Raw genomic sequence first — 17,880 nt, forward strand, 5'->3', positions numbered from 1 at the left:
ACAAGTCCAAAGTGTACCACTGGGTATCAGGAAATTCTGAGCAATAGCAAAAGTTCTGCCGCAAATCCTTCCACCGCTACAGAAGAAAGAGCAGAGACTACAATAGAGCTGAGCTAACAATGACGAGACAGCGACAGCGGTGATGGGTGACTGAACCAAGATATATGACAAGTACGGAATCTGTCATCGAGCCCGGGACCTCAGATTAAAAATAAAATGTTTTCATGTGATATGCATTCCGCTTTCCATGAGCCACAAGATATGGAGAATGAATGAGTGTGTGTGTGTGTCTATATTGGCACTGATTCTCATTCTTTCCTATAAAAACAGCTTCACACACTAAAAACTGAAAAATGAGGGCTGGATTCTGTGGCTTACTAGGCTGCCAGTCCTACAAACATCTGCTATAACTTGACATCAATACACACATACACACACACACACACACACACACACAGAAATATGCAAGTCAGATTCAGAAAGAAAGTTTTGACATAAGTGTGCATACATACATGAAATGCTGATTTACAGGAACCTACAGTGACAACTTTCAAACAACTAGACGTGTTCTTCCCACGTACAAACAGGTTGTATAAAAATTATATCACAGCAATCAGTTGTTATCATGTCTAATGGGTTTCTTTAGGAAATTGGTTTCCTTCCTTCTAAGTGCTTCAGTCATTTGCATGTCAGGAAATGTGGGCCTCACAAGTACAAAAAAAAAAAAAAAAAGGCGGTGACTTGTTACCCAGATTTGCTTTCATGTTCATCCGCAGTCGACATACGAGAGCGAGATCGCAAATGTAAACAAGGGCGGGTGGCTGGTTGCAACTGATTCCTGAAGAACAACCTCTAGAATGAACCTCTCTGTTCGGCGGTACACTGCCAAATGTATTGCCTGTGTGTGTGTGCACGTGGTCGGACATTCCTGCAGGGCTAAGGGGTTCAGCTGTCGTCGGGGGCTATTTTCCTGTGCGCTGCATGCCATTGGTGGATCAAGGAGGATTATTCCTGGGATCGGGAGAACTTTGGGCATACAGTAGGGAGAGAAAAAGAAAGAGAACCACCGTGGTTTGGAACGGCTTCTTCCAGGAATCAAACCCGGAGCTCTGTTTGTCAAAGCAAACCACGTAGGAAATCACACAGCCAAGAGCCACACTGAGAGAGATACACAGAGGGAGAGAGAGACGGAGAGAGAGCAGCCACTCAAGCCATCTCACGCCATAAAAATAATTAACCGATACTTGACTGTCACACAAGAAAATCCCCGGTGCCTGCTTTGAATTTTGCCTTAGCTCGAGGAGCTGCTTCACACTTTGCCTTAATCTTGTCCATTACTGAGACTACATCAGTGTGAACAAAGAGGCTGCTCTCCAATTTGTTTTATAATGGCTCTCGTCCTGTCAGGGACCCCAAATGGATGAGATTCCCAAGTCCCCTACACATCCTCCAGATTAAATTGGAAGGAGAAGGAGCTGTGGGCAACTACACGCCGGCTAAACTAGGCTTATTCAGATGCAGCGGGAAAGACAGAGCGGCAGGCAGAGAGACAGACTCAGAGAGCCACAGTGTCAAACTGATGGCTGCGCTCAGCTAATTTGCTTGTGCTCAGGTCCACACAGACAAAATCAATATAGTAGAGTAAGAAAGTTGGAGGGGGCAAGGAAAAAAAAAAAACAAAACGCCCCAGTTTCCTGATTTAGGTCAACGGCAGTTGTGTGCACCCTCTAAAGCTGTCTGTAATTAAATAAAACTAGTTAAAAAAGTCTGCAGGAGCTCTGAACTTGAAGGGGGGAAAAGGAGAGGGAGTAGATGAGAGGAAGGGGGAGGGACGAGGCTAGAGTGATTAATTTCATCTTTGTTTTTCTCCTCCCACAGTTGCGAGTGAACACCGTTATACAAAGTAGAAAGGTAGCCTCATTTGTGTGCCCGTTCAACGCCTGGCGCTCCCTCAGGGGGGGAAAGAAAGCATAAAGATTCTAATGAGCTACAGAAAGAGTTCCTGAAACACAAACGGGCAGATAGAGACACGCTGGGACGGTGCTCTGCCAGCCTTGGCAGCTCAGCTCTGAGGAGGAACTCCATGTGGACCATCAATGGACAGCCCATCAACCATCGCATTTTCTGTGACTGTCTGATTCTCTCTCACCTATCTCCTCCTCTCTTTTCCTTTTCATTCCTCTCTTGATTCATATTCTGTTGTCCGCTTTTCCTTTTGCATGGTACTCTGTAACAAGACTAGGTCTAAACCTAGTATATGGCTGGACTATGAAATGCTACAGGGCATTTAATTTGAAACAATGGATACAGGATGTGGTGACAAGTGGCGACCAAGCCCCCAGAAAGTGCGCTGGGCGATTTGACTGAAGCCAGTTTGACAAAGGGCCTAGTACCTTGTACCAATTCCAAATACACCAAGTTTGGACTTGCATACTTGTTTACACTTGCTATGTCCTCCAGCGAAAATTAAATTACAACAGCTTTTAGCCTGGCTCTAAATCTCCGCCATTACTGCCGGTTGGTGCAAAATGCATTCTGGGATACTTGACTGTCCCAAGCTTTAGCCGACCAATGATGTAACTTCATTACTCAGTCAGTGAGTCAGTGAATGACTCGGTGACTCAGGGACATTCGTGTTTATGGGGCTGGTCCCTGCGGTCCAGCAAAAAATGCCTGGCAGACAATGTTTGGGTCAGTCAGCACATATGTTAAGGATGCACCAGTACATCAGCAACACTATCAGGGAGTTAGTAGAAAGCGTGCTCTCTCTGTACTACAAGTAATTTCTTAGATAAACCTACAGTATAACATAAATTGTCTGACAATCTGACAACATTTCAATATGTTGTGCTTCTAGAGCTGAAACGATTAGTCGGTATCAACAGAAAATTAATTAGGAACTGTTTTGAAACAATTACTCATTTCATTTCTCAAGCAAAAATGACAAACATTCTCTGCTGTAATCTGACTGTCTTCGGGTTTTGCATCTATGGTTGGATAAAAAAAGCAATATGAATACATCACCTTGGACTCTAGGAAACTGTCATGGGCATTTTTCACTGTGACATCTTATAGATAAAACAATTCACATAGAAAATGAACAGCAGATAAATCAAAAACTTTAATAACTGCTAGTTGCAACCCTATGATGCACTAAATATGACTCAATATCACAATATTAATGTGATTATTTGCATACAAATATATCATATTATGCTAAATGTCAGCAGTTAAATTGATGCAATGAACTGCATTACAATGTTATGTATTACATCAGACAAAAGTCTACATACATGTGTTTAAGTTTTAAGAATATTGCAAAAGAATAATATATGATATGATGAAAAGTCAATAAAATTGATATATGGTAATACTGAATTATCACAAAGCCCTCGCTCCAAACCCAACACACAATGACCTACAACATCTGACAGTAACACCTGGGTGACATCACAAATTGATTGAATGGACCAATGTGTAATTGGCAATGTGTTAATGTTATGACTTTTAATACAACTGTCAAATTATCAAGAAAATAAAACTACTGTAGCATGGTCTTTTATTTAAAATGACACTTTGAAGAGTTTCACAAAGTTATTTGTCCTAAAAGTCAACAAATTTGTATTCCTGCATGTTTGTGTATCACAGCTGTAAGCCAAACATGCCCAGTCACAGCCAGCCACTGTCACGCTGTCTGTATTCCTGGGTGGTGGTGGTAAAGTTACTGGTGCATTAGGACAGCCTGTGTAAAGAGGATTAAGGCTGCAGTCCAGATGAGGGTCCGGGGGGAGCTTACGGGTGACGCATCACCACTGATGATGCCTGGAAACATTCCCCTACAAATCAATGGCCTGGTTCCAAGCCCGTTCAATCGCTGCCATTACCGCACTAACCTTTGAACTCAACACAAGCTGGAGGGGATGCAGTCGCAGAATGTTAAGCTATGTCCAACTGACTGCATCACTGCACCTGTAGATATAATAATGTAGTAAGTGCTGCTTCAGAAGTGAACTTTGAATGAATTAGGAATCATTAATATGTGTAGTCCAAGTAACTGTCCACTGACCATTAGCCTGCTCAAAAGAAACTGCTGCACATTTGATGGTTATCACAAACGAAGACATCAGCAGCCATGCTAAAACATATGTCAGAAGCGTGTGTAGTGCAGCATGCTCCATTTGTGCATCAGTATTTTTAGCATCCCCATAGTCATTATGTCAGCACGGCGCAGAGCAAAAGGCCCAGGCTGGTCTAAAGAGAAGGACAGAGAGGAAGACAACGCATGGTTCTGCCTCAACTCGGGCATCTGCTCAGGCATGCAAGCCACTCGCATGTATCCTGGCTGTGAAGAATGTGTTTTGCTATTCCGCTACTCCAATTAAATTTATTTTTGAGGGTGATGGAAAACAAATACGCCTCGTTTCACTGCTGTAGCCGCGTACCAGCGAGCTCTCAAGGTGCCGCGTGAACAACGACGAGAGGATAGGATTCATGTTTCAAAGACGTGAGACATAAATCACTGATGTTAAGATATCTCTCTCGCTCCTCTTTCAAGTTAAACTAATGGAACAACATGAAAGCATCTTCCTTCAAAAAGCCCAAAGTGCTCAAAGACTGAAAGATGATACTGGGCTTTGTGATGACCTTCAAGGTCAAAATGGAAGCAGTGACAGGTCATTAGGCAGTAGATAAATAGGTAGGGAGATACGTGATCCAAAAAGAGATTTCCATTATTGATCCATTAACAACAAAGATTACTCTAAGGGAAAATACTTCTTGTTGAGTTGAAAGCTATTTTTAAATTCAGATGCCCTTGGGAATGAAACAGAAACCACCACAATCTCACCGCATTCTGTCACTTAACCAACAAAACCATCTGTAGTCAAAAAGGATCTTTTGCAATAAATACCAGTGAAACGTGGACACATGCTAACTGGCACCCAAGCTCCTGTACTATTTCCATGCCAGCGTCTGTATACATTATCTGAGGCCAGCTCTCAACACAAATTGCTTGTTAGCAAGAATAGCCAGGGGCCTCACAAGGTATGAGAGCCATCCAGTGAGAGGAAAGCTGCTATGGGATCATGGTTTGTGCTCATGTTGTGTACATAGCCAACATACATACAAACAATACATTTTGTTTCCTGTCATCTCTTCTGCTGCACTGAACCGACTGCCCGAGGTGTCCATCCGCCATCCTCACCCAGGCCGAGTGCTTTTACTCCCCGCACAAAGGCTCCCACAGTGGGGGGTTTTTCCTTCGCATTTCCCCTCTCGCCCACACAAAGGGGATCCATTACAACCGCTTTTAACGGCGCCACTTTCCGCTTTTAGGTCTTCACTCCTCCCCTGAGGGTGAGACTGGTTGAGGGAGGAAAATAAAAAATACACCAGGTGGATGCTTAGAGAGGTTAGGTTTGTGGAAAACAGGCACTTAAAGCCAATCCCGCAGTGGTTGGTTGTTGTCTTTTTTGGTAATGCCTGGCTGGAGGAAAAGAAACTGATACCAGTGTCTGAAGCGACTCTGATGCCTGGCTTTGTTGCTATCTGAGAGCTGGTCAAAACATCTCTTTGAATAACATATGATTGAGGTTCTCATAAAGGAATAGTGCAATATTTTGGGAAATATAATCATTCTCTCTCCTGCTGAGAGTTAGATAAGGAGATTGAGACCACTCTCATGTCATTACACTAAAGTCTGGCTACAGCCAGCAGCAGATTAGCTTAGCTTAGCATGAAGACTGGAAGTAGGGGGAAACACATAGCCTGGCTCATTTTGTCTTTTTATACAGATTAAACAAACAAGATAATGTGTTAATACCTATGTTTAGGTGGTGGTGGGTTGATATTTTTACCTTTGGACAGAGCCAAGCGAGCTGTTTTCCCCTACTTCTGATCTTTATGCTAAGCTAAGCTAGTCAGCTGCTGGCTGTAGCTTCATCTTTTAATATACAGAAATAAAAGTGGTATCAATCTTCTTGTATAACTCTCAGCAAGAATGTGAATACTAGTATTTCCCAAAATGTCAAACTTGATAATGTTTACTTGTCACACTGGGTAACTACATGTAAATTATAGAAAAAAATACACTCATGAACACATACAGACATTATAAATATGAAGACTTATGTCGACTCCATCTCTTTGCCCTTAAATGACAAGACAAGAAAAACCTAGCCGACTCAATCAACAGAAGGAGACTTCTGTGCAACCTCAAAAAAAGGAACAAACAAAGCAAATCAACCCCACAATGCACTGCGATGCCAACCTTTGGTGTTGCTGGAGGAATGCTGAAAAGGCCTCATTCAATCATCTATGAGAGGCAGGAAGCGGGAAGACACTCGGTCTTCTCCCCTCAGACAAACAAAACGTCAAATGTTCTGGCGGCTCAGATGTTTGGGGGCTTATTAATTCAAGGCAAGTATTTAACTAAGAAATCTGTTTCTCTGTCTGCGTGGTTTGAAGGCTTTCCTCTTAACTGGATAAACATTCCAAATAGGAGCAGTCCCCCAAGAGAGGCTGGGTTGAAAAGAGGAGACGTAAGAAGTGAACTGGGTCGCAGTTGGAAGTTTAGTCAACCTGATGAATTAAACAGACTCTCTGAGGCAATAACACTCTACAACACTCACACAATTAATTTAGGAATTCAGAAGAATCGTTCAGCTGGGGAGAACCATTCATTTTCGAAGTAATCATATTTTGGGGCTTTGTCACTGAGATTGGAGTTAATCTCATTGCAAAGTTGTAACTGCTTTTGCCCCATAAATCTAAATGAAGAAAAATCACATGCATGCGATCACATGCCGAAAACTATACATCCTTTACCGCCTTCTTCAGTAGAGGAAAGCTATTTCAATCAACTGAGCAGTCTTGCTTGCCAAAAATCAATTGCAATCGGCCTGAACACTTCAGTCTCTTCAAATTGACTGAAAAAAAAAAAAGGGAGCCGTGACGAAAGCGAGCAAGCGAGCGGCGGTGGGCTGCAATGAAAAGCCCTTTTGAAAGTCAATCTGACATTAAACTGGCTTTTCTGCACGCGGGTAGAGAGGAAGTGAGGGGAGCTGACAGAGGAGAGGTGAGGAGAGGACGGGCTGTGAGCCAGCCACCACGCATGCAGCAGGTTGACATGCAGAGGAGAGCCAGGCCATCGACTTGACAGCACAGCGAGAGCAGGAAACTGATCGCTCCCGCACACATGCACACACCTCAAAGAGGACAAAGAGCAAATGTGGAGTCCTTATATACACTGCAGCCGCAGTGCACACATACACACACACACACAGTGAGCAGGTAATAAGACAGCAAACAGCAGCCAAGGTCGGAGAGGCTGCTGCCCAGAAATCAGCCAGGCAGCAGCTGATCCTCCCAGTGTGATCTTTACAGAGACGGAGAGAGTGATAGAGACAGGAAAACAGTTCAATCTCAGAGAGGGCAGAGAGGGAACTAAACCGATCAATGTCACTGCCACAGCTCTTGAGCGCACAGTCAATATACACTACTAATATGGCATACCTGTGCTGAATGTGTGCAAGCATCTCTATTTGCCACGGAGATATTCACGGTCATTTCTGAAGTGATCATCACTAAAACCTGCTGTGATTCCAATATGTGTACACAGCACATAAGTAGGGGTAAAAAAAAAAAAGGGAGACAAATGAATAGAGACAAGAGAAAGAAAACACTGATAAAACTGGTACCAAGGACATAAAGCAAACAGGCTTAATGGCACAAAAACCAAACCCAGGACAGTGTGAACATACCATCTGTCTGCCTGCTACATACTGTACACCTTTACGCAATAGACATATGACACTGTTCCTGAATGTGAACAAACATAAAATAAAATGATTTCTCTGCATCTAGGTATCAATTGGTTCTGATAGCTGCTGCTGTGTGTATAGAGTTGTAGTATCATTTCAAATATAGGGTCAAATCTACTTGATATCTTTAAAATTGCAAGAATCCAGACTCTAAAATGCTTGTATTTTGCACCCGGTGACTACATCTGCTTACTATCAAAGAGCAACAACTTTGTGATTGCACACTGGCAATAATTCCAAAACTGCAGTTTTCAGTGTTTTCAAATCTCATTTTGGAATGATATGCTTCTGCTGAAAAGGAAATGTGTTCAATAAAACTCAATGGGAAGCGGAGATAGTTGTACAGCCAAAAGATTGCATCTTTTGTGGTTATAGCCCCACTCTAAAGCCTATGGGGCATCTGTAGTGCTTTATCATCTTCAGACTTCCAGTCCACTGAGGCAGCTGCAGACACACATCCAGGCACACAAACACACAAGCATACCAATGCACATATGCACTATTAAATACAAAGCAAAGCCACAAATATGCATGTGTGCTTAAATACACGCACGCGAGAGGCAAACACACACAGTATATGGGGATATCTGGGACAGGTAAGTATGGATCCAGAGACGGGAGGGGAGGGGGGGGGGTAAAAGAGAAAGAGACACATGTGGAAAAAAATAAAGGTGAAATAGACTGAGGCACAGATAGAGGGAAGTGGGCTGCAGAAATAAAGGAATAGGGGGGAAAAAAAGCCAGACAGAAAAGGGATGAATGAGCAATAGATGAGAAAAAAGAAGCAGAAAGTGAGATAAGGGTCAAGGCGTGGTGTGACCTGCTGTCACTGGAAACAGTTCACTCTGTGGGGATGAGCGGGAGAGTGCAGGGGGAGAGAGAGAGAAGAGGATACAAAGAGAGGAAACAGGAAGCAAAAGGAAACCAATTCGATACAACGGTAATACAAAAGCGTTTCTATCCAATTAAGACAAAAGCAGAGGAAAGAGGGTACAGCTGATGCAAGAGAGGTGTTGAAGGTGCTACGAGTGAACGCCCAGTCAAGGTCGGGCAATGGCGTCCACAAGCTTTCTGTCTGAAGACCTTTCAACCTCTTCCTCTTGTCTCCGTCTCTCTCGCTGACATTAATCCTGACCGTCGTCCCGCTGATTAACTCCTGACAGTGTACTCAGTGACCCGAGCCGGACTGTGATGCTTCTCTCCTCAACTGAAGAGAGTTGAGCTGCACTTTCCGAGGTATTATTTTGTTTAAAGTATCTTGGCACTTTAGATACATTTAGGCCATGTCCACAAATGCATCTTTAGTCCTCCGCTGTCGCCTTCCATCCGCACTAAGCTGGTGATTTATACTACTAAAATCTAATCTTTTAGAAAATGCTCTGCAATGGATATAAAAGTGGATAAGCGTATATATATACAGTTTTCTTCTTTGAAGTGTGGACGGTGCATCAGCGCTTTTAGAAAATGCTCATCAATAATGGTCATGGGATAAATCTACACATATAGGGCTGGGTATGTTTTGTAAATTTTAAATACTGGTGTCAATATAATACATTTTGTAAATAATACGTTTTGATGATGGCTTTGGTGACTATACCAAAACATGTTTCTAACTTCTCAAACATAGCAGCGATAAGTCATCTTAGAACAAGCAACTACTTACGACTTAAATGAGGAAATATCTGATCAAAGAATATGTAAACGAGACCTGATGAGACATTCCATGCAAACTTTTGGTACTTTTTATTTTTGGAACACAAAAACAGAGGCCAACTGAAATTGGCCAGGCTGATATATTGGCTGATATTAGCTTATCACAGATAAATCAGTGTATATAAGCTGATAAGTTTTAAAAAATGCAGAACAGAAATACTGAAGTGATGTAACAAAATTGCATACGTTTAACAATCAGAGGGCACTGACAAGTTTAGTTTCAACTGTAGAATGTCCTGCTAAGCACATATGTGTTGGTCACAATTTTTTCGAAACAGATTTAAGCAATCCTTAAAATGTTTGTTTATGTTATGTGTTTATCTACAAAAAAAAGAAAAGAGAATATATATGTTTTTCAAACTTTCAAATATTGATATCGCAATCTGCCTCAAAAATCCATTATTGGCCAGGCTACACCCAAAAACTACTGAGGTTTGATGACACATGGAAACATGTACATATATTTAATCCATGTAATGTGATCAGCTACTGTATGCTGATACACACAATTAGCATAAGACTGAGCCAAGTACAGCTAAGTACGTCACTGGCCATGTCAAAAGGGTCAAACCATGACGTAAGCCATTATCAGAAAACTAGAAGCCAAGAGAAAAGAAGAGATGTGATCGTTTTCTGTTGTTTTGGCATTTCAGTGTGAACAAACACATTTTCCAAAGTTACCCGCGTTATTGTGGACATGTCCTTCATAAGACCATAATGGAAGGAGGAAGAGAAGCGATGCTCTGAGGAAAAACTGCCCCAGTGCAGATTTGAACTGAGGGTCAATCATCCCACAGAGAAATAGATTACACTGCAGAGCTAAAACAAAGAACTGGACCGAAGCGATCTGTACGAGTCTCCTCTGGTTACACATCCCCCACTGTGACTGCATGAGAGAGTGTTAGAAGCCACTTCTATATTCAAGAATTAACAGGGTCATTTAAGACAGAGACAACCACAACCATTAGCTCTCCACATTCTTAAATAATGCATATGTCCTCACAGCCTTCCGTGACAATTTATTAGCCATCAATAATAGATTAATGATATAAGATTTAACCTGAACAGAATATTACTATTCCTTTTTATTAGCGTGTTAATAATGAATTAAGCACATTGGTTTTAGTAACTCGAGGTTGAGGGGAGGTAGCTACTATTAAAGTGAGCTTAATAGGAAAATGGAAGCCTTGAGGTCATTACGATGCACTGGGTCATCCACACAACCGCTCCCACAAATCAATGTACACTTCCTTTATGGTCAATACATGTGAGCCTGGATTACAGCCACGGGACACAGATAACTGACACTGGACCAGTGCAGGCGATCATTTTTCTAGCGTAAATGAGCACAAAAAACAAGTGTCTCTTGGCGCATAAACAGCTCTTCTCGCCCGCCAATCACAGTGATTGTCAGAGGCAGACGCCCTTCGTTTATGAAAATAGCATGTCAGTCATTTTTTTTTCCCTGGGCCCACACAGATGACAAAAACACACACATACACACACACACACACACACACGTACGTACACACACTTCTGTTGGCTCCACTACAGGGGCGCTACTGATCAGTTAAGCTGCTGAATTCCTAATAGGACATATCCCATTAACCTCTCTCGAGCAGGGATCACAGATTGATATCGAGGCAGGGAGACCATAAACATACTGCGCCACACCAGGCCTGCTAAAAAAAGGCAGAGGCTGTTTCATAACAGGGGAAGCTAGCCACCAAGTCCATTCAGTATTTAAAAAAGAAAGAAAAACTAAATCACTGGAAACTAGCCCTCTTACTTTAAAACTAATATGCAAAAGAACGCCTATTAGCAGTATGAGGAATTAACAGACGGACAAGCAGATGAAACCAGTAATTCATGTGAAGCAAATGTGAAATAATGGCCATTATAACAGCCAAATGCATTCTGGTAAACTGGAAATCACTCAGCCATCTCCGTGCAGAAACATCATCTCTCTACAGCAAGCACACTGGGACACCACTGGAGTGGAAATGCAGGAAAGCTACCCCCAGCTGCCTGTCTCAACATTATACATGGTTGTGGACTATTGCCGCATATTGGTTCCTATGTGTCACCAACTCCGATGGGATTCACCCAGTGTGAAGGTGAAAAGAAAAGAGTTTAATTTCCACAAAACACAACCAAGCTCACACAGTTGTCTCCTTTTCCTGTACCTTGTATTGTCGGATCGAAACAAACAGGCTGTTTGTGTGGTTCGGGTGTTTTCTTTTATAATTGAAGGCTCCGTAATAAATAGAGCATGATTTAATTGAATAACACAAACAAACCAGCGGTGGCATTTTTCCAACTCTGTCCTCACGTCTCGGGCCGAATTTGTGCTACAGTGCCTATTATTGTCAAGAGTGAATCAGCGATGAATAAAACGCTTGCTGAGCCTGGACATGTGACATATAGTATGTCACATGTCCATGTAGATTTATTTAACCCTACCACACACCGGGGAACAGCCTGTGTATAGTGGGCTAGGTAGTTAACGCTCTCTTGTGCTATTTTTTTCTCTATTTTCTGCATCTGTTCAGTTCTCTGGGGAGCCTCCTACAGTGCCTTGCCATGTTGAATGATTGCATTGGACTAGTTATGTGTGCACACACAGAGGAGAAGGGGTGCTATCTCTGCAGATGGAGACGAGGCAGCGGGCGAGGAAGCAATTACAAGCTGGTAGGCTTCACCTCACCACGCCCCCCTCCCCCCACCTTTTCCCATACATCGCCCTGGGGCTTGCTGCATTAGGGAATCATGGGTATAATGGTGGAATGGGCCTCAGGGCCCCCTCCAAAACAACCTGCTAATCCCCTGTGGAGTGGGGGGTAGAGGGGGAGTTTGGGGGTAACAGGGCAGGGCGGCTGCCCCGACAATGAGTCCATCCCCTGACACGCGCCAGCACCCTCAACAACCCATCACCCCCTACCTCCCTCCTTCACCCCCCATCAAACACAGCGACATCCCCACAGGGAGGAACCGGCTATGTCATCCGATGGAGAGCAAGAAAGCCCCAGGCCCGACATCGGCCCTCCGTCGCAGCCACTCCTCCGGCAGGAACATTCAATCAGGCCACCGTGCCATTCTGTCTTTATCTCATGCAGCTAGTTTCCTTTTCCGTAGCGCTTGGTGAATGGAACGTGGTTGAATACTAAATCAAGCTCCTCCAATCAACCACCGGTGCAGAATTCAACCCGGATGTAAACCGGCTCGTTAAAATGGTTTAATTATGTGTCTAAATTATGATGAGCAATGACATGCTTGATTGGTTGTATCAAAGGGCCTTAATGAGGAGAAAGGCCTCACTCACTGTCTGTCTACAGCACTAACGCTACGTCTAGTCTAAATATGACACAATGTGACTGAGTCAAAGTGTGTTTGTCTTCTGTGACATTTGCGACAGATTATCCATTATCTACTTCCTCAAGTACGCCTTACATCCCAGACTCAGTTATCTCAACTAACTTCATGCCTCCTTGTATCTTCTTTTACCTAATCTCATCATCTTTGAGTCCAGAAACATGACTTGAATATGAAAGATCTTCCCTCTTGATTGAATCTAATATATATATATATATATTTATAAAAAAGACAGCAGCATGAACATTGTTACAACAATAAACAAAAACAGACAAATACAACTGTCATACTACAAACCAGTGAACACATTATCCAGTTACTATGTATTACAAGGTCAAAAAAATCCAGTTATGATGCAATCCCATTGATCAAGAGTACTATTTTCTTGGTCCTTTAAAATTTACTTAAATTCCTCCATAGCAATCAGCTCTTCTGTACATTATTCCAGGCAGAAGAGGCAGCATATTTAAAAGATTTTTTGCCAAATTCTGTTCCAACTCTAGGGACCAACATCTGTATATGTAATGTTTCCATATCCCAAACCCAGCCAGTCCATTTAGGAATCAGATATTAACATCATCTCATCAATCTTCCAACGGCCTTGCTTCGGGTTAAAAACTAGCAATCACTCCACTGGTGGGCTAATGGGCGCCTTAATATCAACTCGCCGAGGGTCCATTCATATTTCATCAATGGCAGTGGCTTCATCCTGGGCCCCGCTTCGCTAGTAAGACAGATCGACATCAAACGGTGCAACCTTCCAATTAGACAGCGAGACGTTCTGATCTCATCTCGAACTGGTTGGAGATCAAATGTTCCTGCGTGGATCCAGGGAATTCCAAGCCCTCTCTGTCAAAAGGGGATAAAATGTTCGCTGAAAGCACCTGGAGGAGATCACATTTAAAATGGCTAACGTAGGGACTTACTTGTACCAATATTTAGATATCACAGCAATACCGCAGCCTGGATATTCTTCAAAGACAAACCGAGACTGCACATTGAAGTAAAAACAGATGTGGATCAATTATGATAATTCTACTGAGGTGCTATTCAGCTCGATAGCATTTCAGGTATTGTTTTGCTGTAGAAGTTGTGGATATTTGTGAAAAGGCAACAGCTGCTCCTGCTGGCATGAATAATTTAGGATGAGATTCCATGTTATTTTCTGTGTCCAGACGGGGATCAATGGTCATTTCAGGATCATTACTGGTGTGAGGTTATTTTGTCAGTAGGATAAACATGTGGTTACCCTTTCCCTTCCAAAATAAGTCAACAACTTGGGAGTACAGCTGCCTTGTCTTGTGTAATAACACTGCAATAACCTTGCTAAACGTCTAGGCAATATGAAAATGTCTTTGATTTAACTGGATTATATGTTGAATGAAATTTTTTAAGGACACCCTTTAAAGCACATAGTCTATCTGAAGTCTACAATGATCCACCTAAATGAATGACAGCCTCTCCAGACACTGATAGAAAATGAACAGCACAAACAAAACAAGAGACCGAAAGCACATCAACCTGACTGAACTCCAACCACTTAACATGCTGAAGCTAAAGTTGTTGTTATCATAACAAAAAACCGACCTGTGCCAACCCATAAGCTTCTCGTCATGTCTTTGTGTGTGCGTATGTGTATCACGTAACCCGAATTTCACAACAGGAAAGCAACCTAGTTCCTTCCTCAAAAGAATCAAGAACCACAAAAGAAAAACACCACTGCCAAAACATGTCTTAAAAAATAAATCACAGCCAATTAAAGCAGTCTTATTGCTGTTATTGAGGAGGAGAAAAAAAGGGATAAAAGCCTTAATCCAATTAACAGGGCCCCCCTCTAGTTTGAGGACAATGGCAAGTATTTAGTGTTGGAAATAAATGTCCTCCTTTTATCCAGCCAAGTGAACTTTGGCAGCAGGTTTAAGAAGCTAAATGGAATAAATCTATTCTGCCATATCAAAATACGGAGGCTATGGTCTCCAGAGACCTGTCCTGCGCAGGATTAAGTATGATATAATGTAATTGCATGGTGACTCAGGTCAGATCTTTAGCACTGTGGGCAGAGAGAAGGGAAACAAGTCTATATCAGGGGAAAAATTTAGCAGGGCAGTCAAGTGACCAGACCGCAGAGCGTGATATGGAGAGGCCAAAGGCTAGTTCCTTGTTCACTGTGCTTCAATGATTTCAGGTCAAGGTGGCAAGGTGGCCCCTAGTGCATTTTTTTTTTTGGACAGTAAGCAACATTTACATGCGGTAGCCTGGGAGTATTATTATGCAACCAGATAGGCTACATACAAGATATTGGATTTACAGCAAATATGAAACAGCACAGTGGTTTGTTTGTTAATCCACAGCTTAATATCTTTTATTTATTTATTTTTTAACAGGCCACTTTTTTTCCTGGCATCCTTGCACAAATTACAAAATGATTACTGGCACGTTTCCACTGAGGCTGTGGGATCATGTAGGGACTAGAGCATCACACACAGAGCAGACCAGTATCTCTAGGGAATATTATTATGAGACATTTAAGCCGCCTCTCAGCAGTCGCATCTCAATGAGACCCCCCTTTTTTTTTTTTTCGGGTAAAAGACAGGCAAAGAAGAAATTCCTACCACACCAACAGAACACAGTCTGTGTGGAGGTTTTCCCCCCCCCCACATTTGGCTGTGTTGTTGTCCCTTGTTTGTCTCACTTCAGTGTTTGATTCACAGCCTCCCACAGCCTGGAACAATGCACTGTAGGATACACACATTTATTTCCAGGACCTCTCAAGGTCCTCAGTAATCTCAAACCTAAATACACTAGGATTAAAAGAAGATTTATTCTTTTGCTTTTGCTCAGATTTGTCTTTCTTTCGAGGAAACGACACAGGTTGAGCAAAATTGAAGAAGCAACTGACTGTGGTAAAGCAGCTGTTTCACCCCCCCCTCCCCTCATTCAAACAGACACAATATAGCAAAAGCAAATACAAAGCGCTTCGGAGTTAACATAGCAAACTAGTTTATTCCCTGGCAATGCAAGGGGTAAATAGGGCAAAGCATGAGTGGAGGGGGAAAAAATCAAAATGTGGCTCTTCATTTGGCAAACCATGGGGGGTCAGAGCGACAACCCTATGCTTTGCAATGTGGCAGTCAGATGAAATCCAAGCTCTCATCATGGGCTGTTTGAAAGACAGCTGATGCTGCCTTTTATTTAAATTAAAAAAAAAAATCACTCACTCACTATAGGCTGACCATTCGCACTGGTGAAAATCAGTTCACCTCTCTACACACAACATGCCCTACAACTGAATGCGAGTGAACGCAGAGGACAGCAGTTTAAAAACATAAAGGCAATAAACTTACCGACGCCGTATTTTTCATGCTCTGTAGGTATCCACATGTTTACGGTCGGCACATTTAAGTGAGCGGTCGGAATAGCAGCGAAATGCAGGTTTTTGGTTCTGTGTAACGCATTCTATTGGTGTGCTTTCCTCCAGTCTGTAGCAGGAGTCATTGTTTAGGTTTCAGAGAGAGAAAGCGCTGCTGCTGCCGCCGCTGCTACTGCTGCTCGTAGTGTAGACGTGACGCTTTCTGGTGCTGTCGGAAATAAAACTATTAGGAAGTCAGCGCACTGAAAATGGCCCACTAAAATTGGATTTTCCATGATTTCTGAGTTGCGTGACGTAAAAGGGCAAAGAGTATGAAAGCTGTGCTAGCATGTTATATTAAAATTGATGTATTTAAATACATTTTTACTATTTTTGCTATTCATTTAACATCTAGTTCTCAGTTATGTTAGCACAAACGCATACTAATAAGTCTTGTGAATGTGTTAAGCAACCAAAAATAGCCTACTGCGTTCATAGGCTCAGTCAAATGTTTTTCCTTGTTGACATTTTTGTAGCAGTAACGTTAGCTGTTCATATATTTGCTTGCTGAACGTGCCCGTCATTGCTGTTTCTATTGGTGCTAGTGGGTGCCCATTACCATTAAAACACACATTAAGCTAGCCAAATGTTTCATTAGGTCAAGAGAAATAGACGCTATCACACACCAAATTCATAGAACATAATGAATTCTTCACTAGCTAAAGCTAAAAAAGATAAAGATAAAAAAGATAAGGTAGTAACCTACAGGCTAAGTTTAAGAAAAAAAACACCACTAGCTAACATTCTTTCTTTAAAAAATATGCTACATCAGGGCTTTTAGCATATTTAAAATGTCAGTGCCTCCAGTTTGGTAGCTTGTCTAGCATTTTTACAAAATGAATTCCCGTCTTCTTCTAATAGTAAATTTCCGGGAAAAAGTGTAACACATAACTGCAGTGTTTCATTATGAATGTACTGACTTTAGCTGACATTGTCTAACCTTGCCTATGAGGAAATCGGACCATGTTGCTAAATCCACCAAACATACAAGTCTTCAGGCCAGGGTCAACAATTCGTTGTAAAACAACACAAGTTACTGTTATAATGTGACAAAAACCTACATTAGGCCTCTTCTGTCTTTCACGCCACTGCAAAGTTACGAATTGTTTCATTACTCCTAATACAGGGCATCAACCAAAGCCTCCAGCCTACGTTTTTAATTCCCTATCATCACAGCTATAGACTAATTGAATGTGAAAGTTAGAACTGAGATTCACAAAGTTGGATGTAGGAATTCCCGAGGAACACTTGAATGCAGCGCATCGCCAGCGCAGCGAGAAACGAGAGCAACGCATTCTGGGGCTTGTAGTAGCACTAGTAGTGACGTCAATGTGGATGTGAAGGTCCCGTTATCCATAACATGTTTACTGTTGAAGACACCTTAGTGTATTCTTTTGTTTTTGACCTTGGTAGTGGTCAGGAATGATATTTTTCAATAAGAAAGAAAGAAAGGCATGTAAAGACAGATTTAAATTACATAGGAGGTGTAGTGTAGACCCCTAATTTCAGGGTAAACATGACCTTGTAACAGTGGAGAGTGTGTATGTCCCTTTGTGGACGCACAGG

General features: G+C 42.2%; 1 protein-coding gene across 4 annotated transcripts in view; it reads right to left on the bottom strand.

The window, feature by feature from the left end:
- The window catches only part of dock4b (dedicator of cytokinesis 4b), a 120,506-nt gene extending 103,006 nt beyond the window's left edge, over positions 1–17,500 (bottom strand). For 3 of the 4 annotated variants that reach the window (XM_042403104.1, XM_042403106.1, XM_042403103.1), the window contains exon 1: positions 17,255–17,344. In XM_042403104.1, coding sequence (XP_042259038.1) covers positions 17,255–17,300 — 46 coding nt within the window. In that variant the 5' untranslated portion in view covers positions 17,301–17,344. Of the gene's footprint in view, positions 1–16,249; positions 16,499–17,254; positions 17,345–17,375 lie in introns of those variants that run through there. The other variant, XM_042403105.1, reaches the window with a different exon arrangement.
- Between the last annotated feature and the right edge of the window lie 380 nt (positions 17,501–17,880).

This window comes from Thunnus maccoyii, chromosome 23 (genome assembly GCF_910596095.1).
Source record: "Thunnus maccoyii chromosome 23, fThuMac1.1, whole genome shotgun sequence".
In the NCBI taxonomy this organism is placed as follows: domain Eukaryota; kingdom Metazoa; phylum Chordata; class Actinopteri; order Scombriformes; family Scombridae; genus Thunnus; species Thunnus maccoyii.